This window comes from Cimex lectularius, unplaced genomic scaffold (genome assembly GCF_000648675.2).
Source record: "Cimex lectularius strain Harlan isolate CLEC.00 unplaced genomic scaffold, Clec_2.1 scaffold220, whole genome shotgun sequence".
NCBI lineage: Eukaryota > Metazoa > Arthropoda > Insecta > Hemiptera > Cimicidae > Cimex > Cimex lectularius.
This window is the reverse complement of record NW_019392830.1, coordinates 79435-100927: the sequence shown is the minus strand read 5'-3', so window position 1 is coordinate 100927 and position 21493 is coordinate 79435. Positions and strand designations below refer to the sequence as shown.

At 34.4% G+C, this 21493-nt stretch overlaps 2 protein-coding genes across 9 annotated transcripts; both read right to left on the bottom strand.

Moving 5' to 3' along the window:
* Nucleotides 1–2140: 2140 nt before the first annotated feature.
* Nucleotides 2141–21366, bottom strand: LOC106674324 (large proline-rich protein BAG6). 8 transcript variants are annotated; one of them, XM_024228506.1, is made up of 20 exons: nt 20825–21265; nt 20685–20762; nt 13076–13193; nt 12479–12866; nt 12315–12406; nt 12125–12245; nt 11829–12069; nt 11572–11748; nt 8764–8968; nt 7411–7548; nt 6820–7038; nt 6616–6741; nt 6125–6418; nt 5942–6057; nt 5119–5515; nt 4923–5059; nt 4357–4689; nt 3689–3808; nt 3465–3621; nt 2141–2633 (listed from the first exon to the last, which is right to left on the bottom strand). In XM_024228506.1, the coding sequence occupies exons 2-20, from the start codon at nt 20745–20747 to the stop codon at nt 2437–2439; spliced, it is 3639 nt and encodes a 1212-aa protein (XP_024084274.1). In that variant the 5' UTR covers nt 20748–20762; nt 20825–21265; the 3' UTR covers nt 2141–2436. The 8 variants fall into 8 exon arrangements, with proteins under 8 accessions (XP_024084274.1, XP_024084275.1, XP_024084272.1 ...); XM_024228507.1 differs by having other exon boundaries at nt 6125–6403; nt 20825–21264; XM_024228504.1 differs by having other exon boundaries at nt 6137–6418; nt 6616–7038; nt 20825–21366.
* Nucleotides 15734–17984, bottom strand: LOC106674381 (5'-AMP-activated protein kinase catalytic subunit alpha-2). The gene has a single exon (XM_014407037.2). It carries the CDS (start codon nt 17585–17587, stop codon nt 16013–16015), a length of 1575 nt encoding a protein of 524 aa, XP_014262523.1. The 5' UTR covers nt 17588–17984; the 3' UTR covers nt 15734–16012.
* Nucleotides 21367–21493: the final 127 nt, after the last annotated feature.

The following is a 21493-nucleotide window of genomic DNA, read 5'->3' as shown; positions in this document are numbered from 1 at the left end:
TCTCATTAGTTTACTTTTTGGAAAAGGAAACTTCTGACTGCAGAGCTTCTGCAGTTGAATCGTACTGGAGTATTCTATTTAATGGGAGAAAGAAAAATGGGATTTATTACAGAGCAATTGATAAAATTGAGATAAGGTTTGATTACAAAAGACCTTTGACTTTTTGAAAAGAATGGAACTCCACTGTGAGGCAATTGATAGGTTGGCTGATCCTTTACCAAAACAAGACAAATAAGTTTCACCAGTTTGCACTGGTTAATTTATTACCTTGAAACAAAGGCCACTATAAATTGTGCACTATACTTTTACTACTGTGACCAATTATCTTTTCTAATAGCAATATTACCTTTAACAGTGTTTTCTTTCAAGAATATTGATCTAAAAAAAGCAAGATTAAATTCATAAACTTATAACATTTACATGCAAATTTTTAAAGTTAGACTATTGTAGGTCTAATTTTAATTATTGTTAAATTAAACCTAAATACATACTTATTGTCATTATAAATCCAATTGTTTAAAGAAAATTGCTAATAAACAATAACATGTCAAATCTCCATGTTTCTTTGGACAACCAGTCAAAACATTTTACTTAAAATTTTGAAAATCCCAAGGGGAATGCTGGTTAACAATCTCAGCCTGAACAATTGAGACGATGTTGGGCTAACTCATTGTGAATCCTGTCAAAAAGAACGTAAAAAAAAGCACCCAAAATGTAAAATTTAGTAAAAAATGCAATTTAAAATTTGTTTTTCTGTCTAGGCAAGTTAACCTGACAAACAATACAAATTTTAAAATCAATTCAAGTTATGATTTTCTGGTAGTAAATGGCAGTAGACAAATTTATCAGGGGACTGATCCATTTTTACCATAACTTTTAAATACTCCAAGAAATATCATTCAATTCATTAACAAAAAATAAGTCCTTTACTACTTCAAACTATGACAAAATAATTTTTAAGTGCACCAACTGTGTTAAAAAACATTAATTTCCAACTCTTACCAAAAATGATCAAAAGAGAAATAAATGCTATTTATTAATCATAAGAAAAACATAAAAAATATGATTGGAGTAAGGAAAATTATAAAGAATGTGAAAGAACGTTCCATGTTAAGATCAAATACCAATTAAATTTCCCCCTTTTTTCTCAAAGAAAATAATTTAGAACTACGAGGGTATTTTAACGACAAGGTTAGCCATTTGTATATCAGGTTCAAACTCAGGGCCATGGGATTCGAACCCAGATCCCATTCCTTAGTCATGAGCGCTGTGCCTTGTCAATGCCTAGTTACAACCACTGATGCCACCTATGTAAGAGAGTTTATGAGCTATGTTTAAAATAAGAAATGTATAGTTGTATGATCAACAAATTGCAATAAAAAAATTAAAGGGGTTATCTTACCTCTCCATACATTTTATGTTCAATAATTGCCAATAAATAAATATATTTTGGTTTGCCAATTCTTTTTTATAGAAATCAAGTTCCAAGTTGTTGAAAACTTAGCCAAGAGTGAATGTTACATTTCTCATTCTCACAACATACTGATTACTTGTTGCTGAAACTTCCTTCGGTCTTGTTTTCATAACTAGCATAAAATCAACCTAAAATATAAAGTCAATTGAGATTTGTTTTTCTTTTTAGTGTTCTATGTTGAAGAGGAAGGTTAAAAATCACACTATAACGTTAAAACTATTAATTTGCCTTACTTTATTTAAACTAGTACTGAAGTCAAATGTACAAATTAAAAAAGAAAAGAAAAAGACAATAAAATTATATATTTTTTTACAGAGTTTTTCAATTTTACAAAATAAAAGTCACAAGAAAAGAAAAACTGCGAATGGAATGGTACATTTATAACTTTAATTCTGTCACCTGTCTCCCATTGATAAAAGATACACTTATGTTACATGTAAATCATAAAAATAATCACTTTTTATGGATGTTTTGTGCACACTAAAAGAGTTAAGAGCATTTTATGGTTACATCAGTAATCTTAATGCAAAAACGCTTAAATATATTTTATCAATATTACATATATTTACTAAACAAAATGAGTTAATTATCAACAGTTGTATAATTGGCAAGCACGTTATATATTGATTTTTTTTTTGTATTTCAGAATATTGTAAATTTACATTAGAAATTATCTACTCCCTAACGTTTATATATATATTAAATATAATATATATTTTTTCCTGGAATAAGATAAACATTTCTTACAGATTGCCATCTCAATCGGTCCAAGGAAGAAATAATGAAATAAAAAAAAGACTAGAAAAAGGAATAAGCTATTTCTTTAAAAACTGTATTAGATTATTTTCGATTACGAGAATTATAAATAAACAAATTTTCAATGTGTTATTTTATTTTTATAATAATTGTATGTACTATTAAAAATATTAAAACTCTGAAGATTTGTTTTTGTTAGTTGTACACTACTTGGGGCCAAAGAGCTTGGCCGCATTTGGGTACTTTTCTGGTTTGTAGTCGGGGTTTGTCCGTAGCTTGGCCTCAACGGTGGTCCTCACTTGTTCCTTGTAAGCGGCCCTGATGCTCATGTCCGTCCCGGCGTTCTCTGCTACACTCTCTACAGGTGAAACACCAGCAGCTCCCATTGCTGTAGTCATGCTCTCTGCAAAACATTATTATTAGTGAATGACTTGTTGAAAGAAAAAGACATGAAAATAAAAGGAAGAAAATTGTAAAAAAAAAAAAAAAAAAAAAAACTAACAAATCATAAACATTACTCCTAAAAAGTGAGTTAAGCCTTTTCTAAGCCTAACTTTTCACTTCCACCAGCAATTGTGATTTACAATAAATTACCGGCAGGCCTCGAGAATCATCCACTCCGAGGGCAGGCCTTAGTCTAAACCATTCAGCCAACGATGTTGGGTTCCGGCGCTAACAACAGCTAGGTCATTTCAACCACCAATGCGATATGCCTCCAAAGCCAAATCCATCCACACTCTCCATGTGTCCAAGTAACCAGACAACAATCACCTCTTGCTGAAATGCTTCATATCTCTCCAATAAGAGTGTAAGAGGGTCAATGGAGAAAATGTCACAGACCGTAACCACGCTGACGGAGTTAGTGCAGACAAGATAGGCAGAGCCACCATTGTCTCGAACCATCCCAGTTCATGCGAAATAGCGTACGATTCTGCTGTGTGGAGGAACGACCACGACGTGGATGAATACTCGTGATACACAGCACAAGCCACACCCTCGCTGGTCTTAGATCTGTCTGTAAAGACAAGCCAAAATAATGGCACACCTCGATCTAAGTTCCAAGAAAAGTGAATAAAAATTTCTTATATGATGAAACTTTTAGTTGCTCTTTATTCTAATTGCTTTATACTATTAATTCTCCTTAATTAAACAACTTTTGTGAACGGTTTTAGATTGTCTCTACTTACTTTATCCAGTAATATCCTCAAACTAAACTAAGAAGGAATTAAATTACCAGAAATAACTCGTGCAAGATTGCTGTGTGGTTTTGTAGAAGTCACCACTTTGCGTCTTTTGCTTGGCATCCCTGACAAATACGCTTCGCTGAGAGCACCTTGGGCAGTTTGCCTTCTCTGCCTCTCCCTGTCTCTTGTTATGATTGGCACCCAATCCTAGAAAAAAAAAATCATTTATCTATGGCAGAAATTATTAGTGAAAATATAGAGAGCTTTCGCTTACTGGAGGCACATGGTTGTGCCACTGTTCTGCGCCAATGATTACATCTGGCAGCGGCTCTGCTATCTGTTCGGCAGTAGGTACTCCTTCAGTCTCTACAAACGGATCTTCCACTTCCATAGGCTGTAAAAGTAATAATACATAAATAAAGCAAGATTTGATACAAAAAATGCCTTATAATGAAATTTTACAGTTTTGGCTAAAGACCAAACTCCTTAATTTATTTCACCATAATCTAACACAAAATTAAGTAATTTATAAGAACAGATGTTTTGATACACTTTGGAGCCTAAAATGAATATAAAAAAATGGTATTTGATTGTTATTTTTTCTTTGTCTGTGCTTCTGTCTTTATTAATAATTATATTTGGTTATAATTAATTTAATCCTTTATCAATATACTTTAGCAACAGAGCAGACATCAGCTGCTGTCATATTTCCAAATATAAATTACTTTCAATCATGGAAATATAGTTTATTGTATTCAATAATGAATTGTCAGCTGCTCAATTCCCTGGTGAAACCAATTCTTTAATTTGGATTGAAAAAATAGTTGTCCTGGTTTTATTTCTTCTGTGTTAACCTTTATATGAGTTCAAATACAAGTGTAAAATAAGGGCTTAAAATTATTTATATTAAATGGTTGAGTTTTGTTTAAATAGTTTTTATACCTGAACAGGCGGGGGTGGTTGCTGCGGAGTGGCAACGGGAGGAATAGGTGCCGGTGGAGCTGGAGTGGCCTGTTGCGGTGGGGGTACAGGTGCTGGAGCTTGCCTGCTTGAACTAGGTATCAGTATCTCAATCAATGGCACGTTGCCATTAGTCGTCAATCCTGCTGGTGTTGGTGTTGAGCTAGGAGCACCTGGAGGAGTTGTTGTCCTGACAAGGAACCTCTGAATAGAGACATTCGAAGGAATCATTGAAAAAGCGAATAATCGCAGTTCGCGGGCTAAGTGATGACGTGTCGCTGTGTCCATTCCTGGCACGCTAACAAGGACCAATGACTGGAAGAAAAAGAAAAAAAATGAAACAGTTTAATATAACAAAATTCTAATTGTATCTTTAATATCACAGCCAAAGTGATCAGGCCTATTTTAATGACATTACATTTTACCGTACTGTCACAGCATTGAGGGAACACAAAATAAAAATTTATTGATTAATAAATTATTTAAAAATTCTTAACTCGGCTGTGATGTACAATTTAATTTAGATATTATAGAGTAAAGCAACATACCCCTAGAGCAATAAAAGCTGTTTCAAGCATGTCCCTTGGTCCATCACCAAACTGGCACAGATGCTCAATGAGACCTGTCAAATGCTGGCCATACTCAGTCAAATGCTTAGAAATGTTTTGAAAATACAAATTCTCATCTGGAAAAATGCAATAGATTTGAAAACATCCGCTAAATTAGGGCATAGATAAATTTTACCTTCTTGCAAAATATCAAAGATTATCTTAGGCAAGTAAAAACGATGAAGCTGATTCAGAGACTCCACAACATTGATATTGTTATCGTAGCGGGAATGAATGCTTTGTAGCCATTCCTGAAAAGACCGAAAGGCTGGCCGGAGGTCTGAATTTAGTCTGTCAACAGCATCACTAACTTCTTCGGGGCTCACTTGACCGCTCAACAGGGTCTCTCTGACAAACTGAACAAGCCCAGTTCTCAATGAAAGTAAGATCTGTCTCGCATCACACGCCCAGAAGTCAAAAAGTCTAATGTTTGAGGAAATTATCGTAAACAATTCAGCTATTAGGTTGGGATGATCCCTGAGGTCCACGGCATCTTGAACAATCCTTAAGTATGGTGTAAGCCGAGGAAGAGGCTAAAAATATTTAAAAAAAAGCAATAAAATATTGAAATTATTTGTATTAGTATTAACTGCTATTGCTTGATTTTTTATGCATTAAAATTCAAGCTTTCATAAAAATATACTTTTATTTTAACAATTTCTAGTGTTAAAATAATATAAAATTGAATAATCAGTTATAGTTTATATGTTTCCTTAAGAAGAAATCAATTAAAGATAATTTAATTCTTCTTACTTATTATCGTTTTTAAGGTGGCTAAAAAAAATTCAATACTAATGTAGATTGAAAATGTCTTTAACCACCTTCAAAATAGCCTATAAATAAGAATTCAACTATCCATAAAAATAAAAAATAAGGAAACAAAATGAAAAGAATAAATTGAGGATTAAGAAATAAAAACTTCTTGTGAACTGTAGCAGTAATAAATTATAAATACTAACAGTGACGTGATTTGGAATATGGAAAACGATTGTATTATTTTCTCCTGTAAAACGGTCACCACTCATCATCCTTAAATTCCTTGGCACGGTCGGACGTAAATTAGTTGTTGTGTGTTCTATAAAAAACCCGTGACAATTAATAAAAATGTAAATGAAAACTAAAACTAATAACAAATCACTAACGATCAAGCATACGGTTTAACAATCCGTAGAAATCATCTCTCGGCCTCCTTGCCCTTATTTCATCTGCACCTGAAGCGGTGGTCGACCGTTCAGTAGTGCTGCCAGTTGAAGGTCCCGAAGCCTCTGTGTTTTCTGCGTTTGCCGAGTTGTTTGATGCTGACTGGCCAGATGGCTGTTCTGCTTGCTGGTTTTGATTCCTGCGCCTTGAGCTTCTTATGTGGTGCGAGTTGCACGGTAGGAAAGGATCAAAAAATCCATGCATGCTTGCAGTTCCAATTCCTGCAAATAAGCGTGCTGTAAAGAACATATTTTTTATTCAGTTATTTTTATATTGAAATAAACCCAATTGCTTATTTTGCCAGACCCTTCAAGACCAACAGTTTATGTGTAACAAAAAGTAGGGAGAAAAATTGAATTGGTCTAAAATAGTAATGAAAGGTACAACGAAATAATATGCTCACAGAAAAAATTTTGTTTTTTTAATTATATACCTTGCAATCCAGGTGATACATGAACATGGGGCCTTGTAGTCGATCTGGTATTTGTTGATGTAGTCGGCCATGTCTCAGTAGAAGACCACACTTGGTTTGGAATTGAAGAGAATGGTCCAGTGGTACCTGAAGAGTTGCTTGGAAATTCATTTTCGGGCCTTGTAACATTTGAGTGAATATTGAATACACAACTTCTGATATTACTTTCTGTACGGTTGGGGCTCGTCTCCTGTTCTTCTCTGTTGGTCTCTTCATTCCCGTCTGCTGCGACGGCGGTTGAATTCCCTTGGATTCGATTAGATGTGCTTCCAGATTCTCCCATTTGTGACGAACCGTTTCCACCCCCCAATTGGGTGTTGATCTCATAAACAGTCTGGCTCATGATATTATCAACAAGGGACTGGATTATATTTTGGGCTTCACCTGTTGGAAGATTCACAATATGACAATATTTACTAAATGATAAAAAAAAAAATTAAACTTAAAAAAAAAATCAAGGCTGTTTATGGAATTTTATACTTTTTTTTCTTTTAAATTAATGAAGTAAAATGGAGGGAGTTAAGTCTGTGTGACTATTTGCATAACATTAAACCACCAAATGGCATGCTTTAATTATAAAAAAATTGGTTATTTATTTAAAATATACAATGCATGGAAATATTAGAAAACAAATACTTAAATTTGAAATTACAGGACAAATTAATTGTGAAAAATTATAACTAAAACTGACATTAGTCAATATGAAATTAAAATGATTTTAACTTTTTTTTTTGCTTTAAAACAACATTCAAGTACCTCGAGAAGTTCTGCCATCCCCGTTTTCGCCTCGTCCTCCAAGAAGAGAACCAATACCAGTATCTGGGACAAATTCGGCACTATGCGCGACATCCAAAACGAATTCAAACTCACCTGCTGGTACAAAATTCATCTGACCTAAATAAATAAAACCCTAAGTTTAAGACTCCTCCTTCCATAAACTTCTTTCAAAAGGTAGTTTAAATGTAAATTAAACAATAAAATGAAATGAAGGCGGTTGGAAAACAGCATTGATTTTTTTTCCCTTCAAAGTAATAACAAGCATTTAGTCACTATTGTGATGAAAAATTTATGAATATAATATTACATAGTTTTTTTTTTTTGTTCATTTGTAGACTTTTTCTTATTTATGATATGACAGTAACACAAGATGATTTAATTTAAAGATAATTTTGTAGTTATGCTCTGTGTTGTCAATGTGAAATAATCGATGACCATAAAATGGTTTTTGTAATGCATTTAAAGTAAAATAACAAAGAGAAACATAACGAGAAAGAGAAAGAGAAAGAGAGAGAGAGAGAGAGAGAGAGAGAGAGAGAGAGAAGCGAGCATGAGAGAGTAAGAAGTAGAGTCGTACGAAAAACGAAGAAGCTTAGACTATAAATTTTCGACCATTTCTTATGTTCAATAAACCCCTCACCTACCTTCACTAATAAAAAATGAAATGTTAGATATACCAACTGCTCTAAGTGAGTAAAAAGAAGAAGAAGCAAGAAAATGTTAAATAAAAAAATTGTTCTTTTGTTAATGCAGTGTACTTCTTATAGACTGTTTCAGATCCCTTGGTTGTTACTAAAGAACAGATTCCCTTAATGGGTGTATAATGTAACTGCATTTAAAAGAAAATTGACAGTATATTCTAATAGGTTTATTATTATGTATGCAAGAATAAATATTGAAGGGTTGTTGTAATTTTTTTTCTTGCATTTGTAATTTTTTAACATCCTCTATAATCTGAACAACCCATGTAATCGTTTGTTCAGATTACTGTATATTCACCTACAATAAAAGAATTGATATCAATGTGGCCTTTCATACACATTCACCCCTCACATTTCATTTCAAATTAAGTCAACTTGTACTTCAGAAAGAAATACCCACTTTTTTAAAAACATTAAATGTAGGGCAATTCCATAATTCAAAACCTAAGGCAGCTCAATAATTTGGTATAGTTTCAGAAACAACAATCTTTCGGATTTTAATTGAAATACAGACTAAATTAAACACAAATTTGAAAATTTCACTCTTGAACTTTCATGACGACAATCATTGGATTAATAACGATATTTATCAAATAATAACTGCATAAGAACAATGAATATGGTACTGTACTTGTAGATCTGTTTGTCGAATGTGTCGAAGGCTCTGGTGTTCTGGTTGGTTCTTCGGAGGTAGATGCGTTCGAAGTTCTTTCTTCACCTTGGGCTGAAGGTGTAGCACCAGCTGAAGGCTGATTGGTGTTACGTTCTGAATCAGTGTTGGAGGCTGTAGTACCTCGGTTTTGGCTATTTGAATGGCTTACCGCACCCAAGTTCAACTGAAAATTGCCTTGTAATTAATAAATTGCTAAAACAAATTAGAAGTTCTTCAAATCAAATGTGTGTCTCAGCCTCAATAGTTAAAATCGAACAATGAAGTGAGGATAATGATCTCAACAACCTTTTTTATTTTCTATTCCTTTTATTTGGACCGCAATGCATTTAGGGACCATCTTCCCGGCTCCCCTATTCATGGCTTTAAGGGGTTTATACACAACTAGAGTTATGCATTGCGGTCAAATAAAAGGAATAGAAAGGAAAAAAGGTTATTGATCCTCGCCATTTCCAGAAAATAAAAACAACTAAATAAAAAGGAAAGAAGAAAATAAAATTCATCAGTTGTTTTGTTAATGCTGTGTACTTATACATGGTATATCAGGCCTTGGTTGTTACTACAAAGTAGTTGATTCTCTTAAAGGGTGTATAATATAACAGCATTTAATCTGCCCGCGACATGGCACAACCTGATTTCAACAGTAAAGAGCGTGAGCCAATTTGTTAATTCAATTTTGGTAAGGCGCTTCAAAAAAATAAATAAATACTAAAACTACACATTCAATTAAAATTAACATTATCAAACGAAAGTGGGGGGCAAGATGGAATGTCTTTAGAGATAGTATGAAAGAAATTAAGCCAATTGTGCATAAATGGCCAACTGAGGAACTTGAGAGAAATGAACTTGTAATATTAAAAGAGTAATCTCTATAGTTTTTTTTTTTTTTTTTAAATCAAGAAAATTGTATTTTTTTTGTAAAACAAATTTTAATTTATTTTGTTTTGTTTCTCAGGCAATTTTATTTGTCCTTTTTGTGGATTATAAGCCCAACAGTAGTTTATTGGGAAGAGGAAATTTGGTAGAGTACTGGTTGGCTCCCCTCAGTACCCAACCAAAAATATTTTAATTCGTAAAATATTAATTAACATTATTACTAATAATAATATTAATAAAATATTAATTATGGAAAAAGTGTAGTAAATGAAACATTTAATTTTACTATGTATAAGCTATGTATAAGCTGTTTATCTCTTCAGATCCTTCTTTACATGTAAAAATGTTTGTATGTGTTTGGTTTTATTTTGTTTATTTGTTTATTATAAATACTTTATTATAAAAAAATGGAGTTCTTTTTTTTTGAAGGCTGGTATGAAAATTAATACCATTTCAATGGGAAAAATGATCTAAAAAGCATATTACTTACGAATTCAGGAATGGAACAAATTGAACACATCTAAAGGTACCACTAATCAATTTTGATACAATATACAGATCAAAATATTGAATTTGTATGAGTTTTAAATAAAAGATAGTTGCCAAGTTTTTGGTGATTATGTTTGTTCCAACAAGCATACAAACTGTTGGGCACATGCTCAGTTGAGTTCAAGCATCCCAACACGTTAAAAAATGCACGCTCAAACTGTCAGACAGCCATTACTACGTGGTTTCAGGCCATGTTTGTGATTGGTTTTTGACTGTCAAAATAGCCCGAGATCTTGGTTAGAGACTGGCAATGAGTCATGTGCAGACGTTTTCCCACGTTTTTGCTTATCAAATCAGAACTATAACTATGGCTCGGCTTTATATGCAATAAAAACAGCCCTCTAACATGCACTAAAAATCTCTCAAATATGCTATATATATGTACTAAAAAAAACCTTCAAAAATGCAATATAATTTTCTCTAAAAATATTAAAATACACAGAATGAATGTATTGGCATCACCCGATTAATAATTGAACAATTTCCTTTTAATATAGAATTTTTTTTAATCTAGTGCATATTCATTTTGAAAGGGAATAGAACAGCGCAAGGTGACACTATTTTTGTGTTTTAAATGAAGCCTCTATTTCCTTCCACAACCAGACTACTTCACAAAAATTAATTTTTCAGTTAAAGCAAAACAATAAGCACATAGAACTTTTGACAATGGGAGGGAGACCTCAAGATGGCCATTATTTCAAGAGAATTCTATTTTCGGTTTGTTTACATCTTAATTCCCGGAAAGTTAAATCCGCATCAAATTTTAGGGATGGGAACAGCAAACTTTGCTTAATTTCTATCAGGTAATTGGCCAACAGTGTGCCAGATCGTGATATATGTGGAAATAGATAAAATCAAACCCTGTATTAAAAAAATTGAAATTTTGGGCAGATATATATTATTTATGCTGATTTATTTAGGTTACAAAATTTGGGCTACAAACATTTTTAACAATATTTCTGATCCCTAATTCCATTTACAATTCAAAATATTTCATTGTTTCAAGATCAGAAAAAAAGCGTTTCAACAGAATTAATCTGTGATCAGTGAATGTTTGAGTCAATAAATCATGCAGCAACTAGTTTGTGACTGTATGTTGGAGCAAACCTTATTTCACCCTCTTATATCAACACGGTTATTTTATAATTTGGACAATCTTCAAAAAGATTTAAACTTCTCATGTTAAAATTTTTCATGCATGTTCTATTTTTTTTTAGCTAAAAGCCTGAAAACAATTGAACATGTTTCTTTTATCTTGACCAGCCTTTTCTATTATATTTCTGTTTCATTTAAATGTTTTGTATTTAACCCCTGTTATGATAAATGTTTAAACTCAGAGATCACCTGAATAGGAACTCCTGCCTGGAGAACTGCAGAGTGCTGTATAAGTACAGGGCGACAACGGAGTGTTCTAGGAGGAGGTTGGCTGAAATCGCAAATGACATCGCTCAGTGCATGATAAGTATGCGCCATATAGTGCATCAACTCTGATATTTGGTTGAAAACCCTTTGAGTATCATTCTAAAAATCACAATAAAAACCAATTTTACTTCATATTGATATGAATGAATAATATATATTATTTTGGAAAAAAAAATTACAGGATATTCTAATGGGGGATCATCCCTCATTAGAGTGTAGTACATGTCCAAGAATGGAGTGATTCTCTGATTTATATCCCTCAATTGGTCAATAAGAACAGCAAGAGCGGCTGCGTTGGCAGTAGAGCTTGAATTAGAACTTCTTGACCTGTTTCCATTTCTGCTGTTCGTGTTAGTGCTTTCCCCTTCAGCGGGAGGAGACTGCTCACTGTTTGTAGGCCTCTCTACCTCTGGCGGAACACTAAAACAAACAGAAGGTGAAATAAACATAAAATAAACAACAAAAGAATATTCACTTGAGCAATGGATCATTTATCGATGCGGAGCTTGATAACTCATCTGGGCTGTTGCTAGAGGATGTATCTGCAGCTGGTTCACCAGGTGGTGATTCATTTGAATCCATTCTTCTGGCTGCAACTGAAACACGGAAATATTAAATCAAAAGTTACAGCTATAGAATAAAAAAAAGTAATTAATTATAATTACATTCTATGTTAATAACTGGGGGTGGTAAATTGTTTCCAGTAGCTCTAGTTACAGCTTCAGTTAATGCTTGGGCCACGATAGCAATGTGATCTCTGAAATTGTAAGTAAATTTTATATTATGAAAAAATATATAAATAATTGAAAATATTGTTAGATTTGCATACAGGTTACTAGTAGTATGAGTTGTGTTAACATTTTGTGTTGGTTGAGGAGGGGGCGGTTCTGCTTGAGTCGGATGTTCCAAATGGTGTAGCAAATTCCTTGCTCTGCGAAGCATGGTCCTCCAGACGGAAAATCTGTTCTGAGAAAGTCCTTGCCTTGGTTGAGGCACAGTGATCCCTTGAGCATCCATGAGCTCAGCAGGAAACGCCATAGCACCGAGATACATTGCATTCCCGTTTGCTCCGTCCAAACGTACAGTCTGGTTAAACGGTCTCCAACCGACGTTTCTTGACTGTGTCGACCTGCTTTCTCCTCCTCCATTTCCACTGTCTGAGCTGGTCGTCGAAGGAGGTGCCCTTTGTACAAGGTGAATAACTTTTCCATGAACATCTATTTAAAAATAAATTATTTTTTAACGTTTCCCATGAGGTGTACTATTTTCATTAATGAAATTACACTAGCTTGGAAAATGAAAGTATATTAACAATTTAAAGAATAAATAAGATCAAATATTGTTTCAATTACAATACTTTCAAACCAAATTATCTCCAAGCAATATTTTTCAGTCAAATTAATACACTTAATAAATTATAACTTACCATAATCTGCTAATTTTTTGTCATCAACAAGTACTCTTCCACAGTAAATCAACCTCTGTGATTCAGCGGGAACATTCACTTGGGATGCAATTTGTTCTTTAAACTTCTTTACAGTTAACTAAAAAATAAACAAAATATGATGTAAGGATCTAAAAACAGGAAATACTGTAACTGTAACAAAAAAAAAATCCTATTTTATAAATTAATAAAAATAAATTGTGAGCTTGCTTAAACCCTTCAGATTTATTTGAGTTTTTAATCAAGATAAAGATTAAACCTTATAAAAAAATTCTGTAAGCATTGTGAATAAGTATGTAAGACTTAGTGAATTCAAGAGAGCAATTTAAATTGACTTAACTCAGTTTTTACTATAAGTTTGTAAATATGAAGTAACGCCACCTCCCTTTCAATTGATTTTTTGTGTTAGGCATTTATGAGCCAAGCTCCTGACACCATGAGTGCTTTGTTCACCACTTATTCAATTTTTTCCAAAAATTTTTTTACACACTTATTCATAGTTTATGTTTTAAAACAAAAATATTAACATGTTCACTGCAGCGCAACCATGGAGTCATGCTTTCAATTGAGATCGTCTCAAATTTCAAGAAATATTCACCTAAAATAGATCCCACAGTGAACATGTGAAAACGCGGAAAAAAATCCTATAAATGAACATTAGTGATTAATGTCATACTATGTCCGAATGCAAACCATCCATTTATGTATTCTTTGTAAATCTAAAAATTCTTTTTACACTACCCAGCCTTTACAGTAAATAAGCAAAAACAAAAAGTAATTTACATTTATCTCGCATAAACCTGTTTGCCAAGTAAATAGAATTTCCACTTCTGTGATCAACTAATTTCAACAAATTGTGAGATTTCTCTGTATGGTCTGCAGGGAGATGGACCTTAATTTGGATGTTACTGATCATCCTGGCCTGCCAATACTTGCTGTGTTGATCCGTCAGACACATTTGGTCATCTTCAGTGAAGAGCTTTGATTTGACTTTGCTGAAACGCATCTGACAAGACCAACATAGTGAGGATAGGCAGACCAGGATGATTGAAAAAGATCAAATTGCAAATAGCAGTTGCTAATAATAATAAAAAAAATCAATGTGAGAGGACAGAAGGATTGAGGCTAAATTTGCATTGATGAGAACAAAAAATGAAGAAAGTGGGCACTCTCAACACGACACACAAGGATGGCACAATTACACAGAAGACAAACACTTTGAGCCCTGAAGATGATCTCAATAAAAGATCGAAACGTTGGCACGATAAAGAAAATGTTTTTCTGAAACCTACATCACTCCCGACCGCATCTCACGATATCTGAATAATTATAGATTAACGGTCACTAATCTCTACACATTGATGAGAACCATAATTTTTCAATACTAAATATTTTTCTATATGGGAAAAAAGACATAAGCATTTACTATGTTTGGTGAATTTATGCTGTATAGAGATTTTTTCATTAGAATGTATTTTGCATCATTTTTTGTACAATAAAGTTAATCAATTTTAATATTATAATTTGTTGGATTGGAGGCTTGGTTTCTTGATCGCTCCTCACAAATCCAACAAAATATTAAACAACTAAAAAAAACACACATTAATATTATACTTGTTATGGATATGAGGAGACACTGATTTAACATAAATTTGTTTTCCCTATTTTTCTATATTAAAATTAGCCCCTCAACAGTGCCTTATGTTGTGGACATAGCATCCTCCATTGAGAGGAAAAATGCTGTTCAGGTGTCTTTCTCGATTTAGAACAGGCTTTCAAGAAAAACTGGCACCTCGGTTTGCTCAGGAAATTCAAGTGTATCCTACCCTGTACACATTCCTTATCCTTAATTACTATAGCATATACAGCAAACAAGTACTTTACAGTATAGGTTGTATCATCTCCTTTGTATAGAGTGGACATGGGAGTCCCTCATGGTAGCATCCTAAGATTGTTACTGTACTGATGACACTATTCTTCTATAGCTCATCAAATCCTCCAGACAACTTATGTTGAACAATGGTTCGAAAAATGGCGAATTAGACTAAAAACCACAAAGTCCCAAAACCTTCATCACTACCTACAATCTATTAAACCTCACCCCTTAACGCTGAAAACTTCATTTACTACCTAGAGCTGTATATAGACAAACGGCTCACCTGAAATCCCTACTAACTTAAAACGATAGAACTGAAGGACTTATTACTTAAAACTACTAGCTTTTTAAAACTAGCCTACTAACTCACCAAAACCAATAAGGAATATTGTCGAACTATTGGGTTCACCCAAACCTTTACAATCTCCGCATAATTCAGACCTTACAACCACAAATCCTTAGTTCCAATATTAACATGTTCTATGTTTCCAATTGTACGACCTAAATGTTCCCTTTTTAAATGAAGTTGCAAAATCCAGCTATAAAAAATACCACACTAACCTCCAATCCCAATCTATTCCAAGTACAACAATTTTACTCCCAATTTCTTCTCAATAATCCCCAAGCGCTTGGCATAAATAACTATTACTGATAATGCTTTTGTGAAACGTCAAAAGCTAAAAATGGAAAAATATTATTACAATTGTACTGTATGATGTTTTGTTTCTATAACTTGTTCCGTGTATAAACAGATAAAGGATTTATTTAAAAATGTAAAATATTTACAACATTTATTAGCAGATGTATTAAATTTCAATAACAAGAAATAGTTTTACTTTTGTTGTTACAACATTCAACTGTTATTTTAACCCTATTTTTTTATTGCATGCTTTGTTAACAACAATAACATTTTAGATTTTAATTTGAGGAACAATGATTTTCTTGCAAGTTTATGACTACATAAATGACTTAAATGATCGTATTTAGCAGCAGCGGCTGTTTGTACATTTAATGTTTACATAAAGTACTTTTAAGTACCCAAACTATCGGGCCAACTGAGTAATTAAGCTGGCACACATCTCAAAAAATTCCATCGTGTGATGTCCACTCGTCTGCTGAAGATTTGTTATATCTTCCATCGGTAGAGGATCCTCTTCGCTGCCCAGACTTTTAAAATCAAGGAGGTAACTTTTATAATCAACTTGGTAAAGCTGCAATGACATTTTTGTGTATTCATCTTCAGATTTTGGTGTAGAATGGCGCACCCTAACGTGGTAGGGATTGATGACTTTCCATTCGAAGTCTAGAGCTTTCATAGCCCTGAAAACTTCGTTCATGATGTCACAAGGTTTGCTTTGGGATCTAATGCCAAGATGCCATTTTGCTCTTTTCACTGGGGTGCTAGCATTGCGACCAATTTCATTAACACCATCTTTGTTGAGAGAATTCATGGCCCTGTCTCTTAGAGCAGGTCCGATCCTCTCAGGATGAGGCCTAATCGGACTAGGGCTTAGCTCATTCGGACTGAAAGACACTGGAGGAGGACTACTAGCAACATAGAAATCTTTTAACTCGGCTTTGGCAGCTTCGTCTGCTATCCTCTTGTTATCTATGATCAAATGATAAGCTATTCCCAGCTGGTCATGAGGGTCTCCTGAAAGAAGAGCATTATGCACCTCTTGTTCTTTCACCCCAAATTTTTCGCACACCTCCTGAACAGCGTCTGTATCAATGACTGAAGAATCTTGTTCTACGGGTGAAGGAAAGAGGTAAGCAGGGAGATCTTTCTGAAACCAGTCGTGCTTCTTGATATCCTCTATTGTAGCTCTCTTCATGGGATCTATTTGCAGCATGTGGCACAAAAGATTCACGACAGATTTATTTAAATGATCCGGAATGGGAAATATACCAGATTTAATTTTCCTGAATAACGTCGGTACATGTTCATCGTCAAAAGGAAGCGTCCCGCAGAGTAGTGCGTACAAAATGACCCCACAACTCCAAATATCGACTTCAGGGCCGGCGTAGAGCTTTCCGGAAATGACTTCCGGTGCTGCATAGTTCGGCGAGCCACAGCTGGTCCTGAGAAACTCCCCGTCCATCATCATATTGGACAGGCCGAAATCTGCGATTTTGACATGTAAATTGTGATCCAGAAGAAGATTTTCAGGTTTCAGATCTCTGTGTACTATCATATGACGATGGCAATAATCGACTCCAGATATTATCTGCTGGAAAAATCTCCTCGCTTCATATTCTTTCAGCTTCCCGTGTTTGACTATGTAGTCGAATAGCTCTCCGCCTGATACGTATTCCATTATCATGAAAATATCGGTCGGAGTGCTGATGACTTGGTACAACTTAATTATATGCGGATGCCTGAAGAGCTTCAAGTTCTGAATCTCCCGTCTTATTTTTCCAACTACGTCCAAGCTTTTGATCTTCTGCCTATTAAGAATTTTCACGGCGACTTTGTGCTTCGTAAGTTGATGTTCGCCGATTTTCACCTTGCCGAATGTTCCGACACCGAGCGTCTGGCCAAGTATGTAATGACCTATTTTAACTATCGGCTGAGGAGTTATTTGATTTTTTTCCGACATCCTCTCGGTTAATGACATGTCACGATAGTACGCAGTCAACGAATATAAAAACACTCGCCAAATCCGGCAAATCGATCACACTCCCTCTTTACAATTACAGCGTACTATCGAAAAAACTTTACACTACTTTGCGTTCTCACTAGAACAAATTCGACCGATAATATTGTGACAATCGTTAACCTCACAATTTGTGTTTACGCACATAACGCAACAATAATGATCCACGGAAACAAATCTTCCCACACGGAGTTTATTTCAAACAAAACCACACACTTCGATTCGAAAATAAATGAAAATTAACATCACTACTTATTAACTATTTGATCAATCGACTTTCAGTGATATGCGATTTGGAGATAGGATAAACGCCATTTTTTTCTCTAGAGCCGAATGACAACAGCTTACTGCACGTAGTAGCTCAACTGCTGGCCTCTACCAAGCGTAATGGCTACTAAACTTTTGCCAGGACATCACATTACTTAGCACTATTATTAAAAATAACTATCATTAATGACACGTGGGCACCTTCTATTAATATATATCATATATAACAGAATAGTTAGTTTGTCATTAATGACAGCAATTGTAATTACCAACGCCGAGACGATAAAAATGCTTACACTTAAAATTAAGACAAATCCATTTAATTTGGCTTAATTATTTAATTATGAAAAACCCTACAAGCAAAGAAAAAACAAACAAAAAACATTACAATGATTGTTCGGAAATCGTGAGATGTGGTCTGGTGTGATGTAGGTTTCAGAAAAACCTTTTCTTTATCATGCCAAAGTTTCGATCTTTATTGAGATTATCTTCAGGGCCTAGGATTTACAAACATCGTTTAAATTTAACAAATACAAGGTTTTTCTGAAACCGACATCACACCAGACCACATCTCACCATTTCCGAACAATCATCGACTAACGGTCACTAATCACCACACATTTCTACACGGGGAAAAAAAATTGGACAATTTTTGAATTTTAATTTGGCAACGTCACTTTTTCTTTGGCATAGCATTTCACAGAATCAATGTCACTATAGTTCAAATGGTTAGAGCAGCGGCATATTGAGCAGAAGGTCGTGGGTTCAAATACTGCTCATGACACTGATTTTTGATCTCAACCAAAAACCTTAGATAAAAAGAATAATTAATTGTAATAATTAATATGGTCAATTATGACCACTAAGCAAATATGGATTTGACAGAATGTTTCACAATCGATGTTGACAGGCAAAATTCAGAAACACTGACAATTTTCAGTTTTTTTTTTAATGAAATTGTGAACACGATACAATAGAGTAAATGTTTTTGCTTTTCACTCACTACTGATGCATATTAATGGATTTTGAAACATCACAGACACAATTATGAATTAAAAAGAAGCTTGAGGAGCCATAGAAACATCAAGAGAAAAGCCGAGATTTGAACCTTGGACTGTTGTAACTATGGGACCATTATGTCTAAACTACCACAGCCATCGTCAACAACTGATTAAAAAATCCCGGTCAATGCCGATTCAAAGACACGCGAAGTTTCTGTTTCTCATTTTCAAGAGTCCTGTACTGTTGCCTAGGATCTTGCCACAAAAGAGTTTATATGTTAAAATGGATCCTTACTCAATGAGTCCAAAGTTTGGTGTAATAATACCCCAGGCATGGGCACACAAAGAGATTTATAGAAGGGCCATCTGCAAAACTAACAAGGGAATTACTGGAAGGGAACTGCAACCTAGCTTGGATACTGGTTGGCCTACTGACAGGGCACTGCCGCCTAAGGCACCTGTACTGATAAGAGTAAGACAGAAGAAACACTGCAGATACTGCCAGGGAGACGGCACATTTTATGTTTTTATAAAGGTCTTTGAAGGTGCAGATTCTTGCAACTAGGAGAGGAAAAATGCAAGCAAGATACTAAATTAAGTAGCTGCAGGCTATGTTGATTGGTTAACAAGCTGAAGCTGGCCAATGAGTTATAAAACAAATAGATCTGTTTGGGGTGCAAGCCTTGTGGCCACCTCTCCCCGGTGTTTGGCACATGGCGGAATCAAGTAGGCTTTAACCCTTTTTTCCCGTACTTCCTTCGACCCTAATTCCTTTCCCCTCAGTTCTTATCTCAATCTCTAATGATCAAACTCCATCGTTAACATCTAAATTGATCACCTCACCCTAGTTTTTGAAAACCCTAAATTGGCCTTTTTGCAGCCAAATCCCTGGAAGCTGAAGTTTTTAAAATATTTTCATCTATTCCAACTCTACCCACTTGTCCACAATTTCCTGTTTTCCATACACTCTGCACGTCACCATCATTGTTGCAATTTGGGAGCCAACTTCACAACGTGGACTGCAGATCTCTTCCATCACTTCAACATACAGTCCACAAAAGCGAAGTAAGTGTTCTTTTCTTTCTTCCTACTTTTTACTCCCATTTTATTTATTTATTTATTTATTTTTTTTTTTTTTTGCCAACCCGAACACCTTGTACATTTACTGTACATTCACATGCAGATTTGAACTTATATTAATCAGTTATCAGATAAGATGGCCACATTAGACGAAACGTGTCTGACAGACTTAGGAGGACTGGCAGAACAAAATAATCAGCAACGACTAAAAGTAAATCACCCATCAGGAAATTCACAATTACTTTTTAAAAAATACATTGTTTCCCTTCTTGAGAATAAGAAAAATGTATTAAAAACTGAATAAGAAACAAGGCATAACTGGGCTTCTTTCTATTCTTTTGTAACATTTAAATATGAAGTTTAATAATACCCTAATATACAAAATATGTAGGTTGTTAAAAAAAAAATCAATTGTAAAAAAAAGTTAATGACTGGTGAAATTAGGCCTTTTAGGTTTTTTGACTTCCATGATTTTTCCACTTGAAAACAGATGCTTCGTGCAGTTGAATAAACTGACGTTTGGCATAGAGGTCTAAATCATAGAGATGATTGCCTATGTATAAATATAGAATTATTTTGTATTTAAAAGACTTATTTATGTTTTGGCACTTGAAATTATTAGGGTGTTGTTTTGTTTCTTTTGATAAACAAAACGGTCGATTAAATGAATGAGATTTTTTAGACGCGTCATTGAAAAGGAAGATACTTACATCATCCTGTACAGAAAACTGGTGATTCATGGAATCCAGCGTCTTGATCGTTATGTCAATCATCGTTTCCAGGTGAATCTGAGGGAAGAGAAAAAAAAATGTTAGCTCCTATCCAAATAGGTAATGAGCGATCACAATACCGGGCTATCCTATTCGGTCCAGCTAGTTTTTCCTAGTCTAAAAGAACCCAAACAAAACAAAAGAAAAAAAGGAAAACCGGGGAGTAAAGGAAAAATCAACGAAGAGATATGGAATGTTTCGACAGTAAAGAAAATAAACCGGAAAAGGTAAAACGATGTCTAAGATATCAAAACGGGAAAAAGGTTTTCTTTTTTTGTTTAAATTGATTTCGATCTTCGTTTGATTCTTGAAACCGTTTCGGGTTCAATCGACGGAATCGCTCAGTGAAACGGGCAAACGGAAAGAAACGCGCATATCCGGCCGATTAGTCTAAATGAGAAACAAACCGAACTATATTAAGTAATAAAAAACTAAACCAACAATAGTCCTTTCCTATTATATCATTACTATACTTGTACATACGATCTCCACCATTCTAATCTTCACTGCCTCGCTGATTCAATGCCGTGTCGAAGGGGGTCGAGGAAGAGAATGGAAAATCCACTTTTTCCACGGTGTCCGGCGAGAGAGAAAATTCGACTGAGACGTTTAAAGGCCGGGTGAAAATTCACTTTCGACGAGCCGGAAAGTCGTCTTTATTTATTACAAATCACCTAAGCCGATACACATGTGGAGAACGATTTGAGATATCGTTTGCCATGTTTTCCACCTGTGCGGTTCTAGTTGTC

Excerpts from the sequence above, each read along its gene's own strand:
- LOC106674381 (XM_014407037.2), bottom strand. The coding sequence starts at position 17,587 with ATGTCATTAACCGAGAGGATGTCGGAAAAAAATCAAATAACTCCTCAG.
- LOC106674324 (XM_014406978.2), bottom strand. The coding sequence starts at position 20,747 with ATGATTGACATAACGATCAAGACGCTGGATTCCATGAATCACCAGTTT. Across the intron at positions 8,969-11,571 it reads AGGCAGGAGTTCCTATTCAG|TTGAACTTGGGTGCGGTAAG; the intron begins GTGATCTCTGAG and ends GGCAATTTTCAG. Across the intron at positions 3,622-3,688 it reads GGCACAACCATGTGCCTCCA|GATTGGGTGCCAATCATAAC; the intron begins GTAAGCGAAAGC and ends TTTTTTTTCTAG.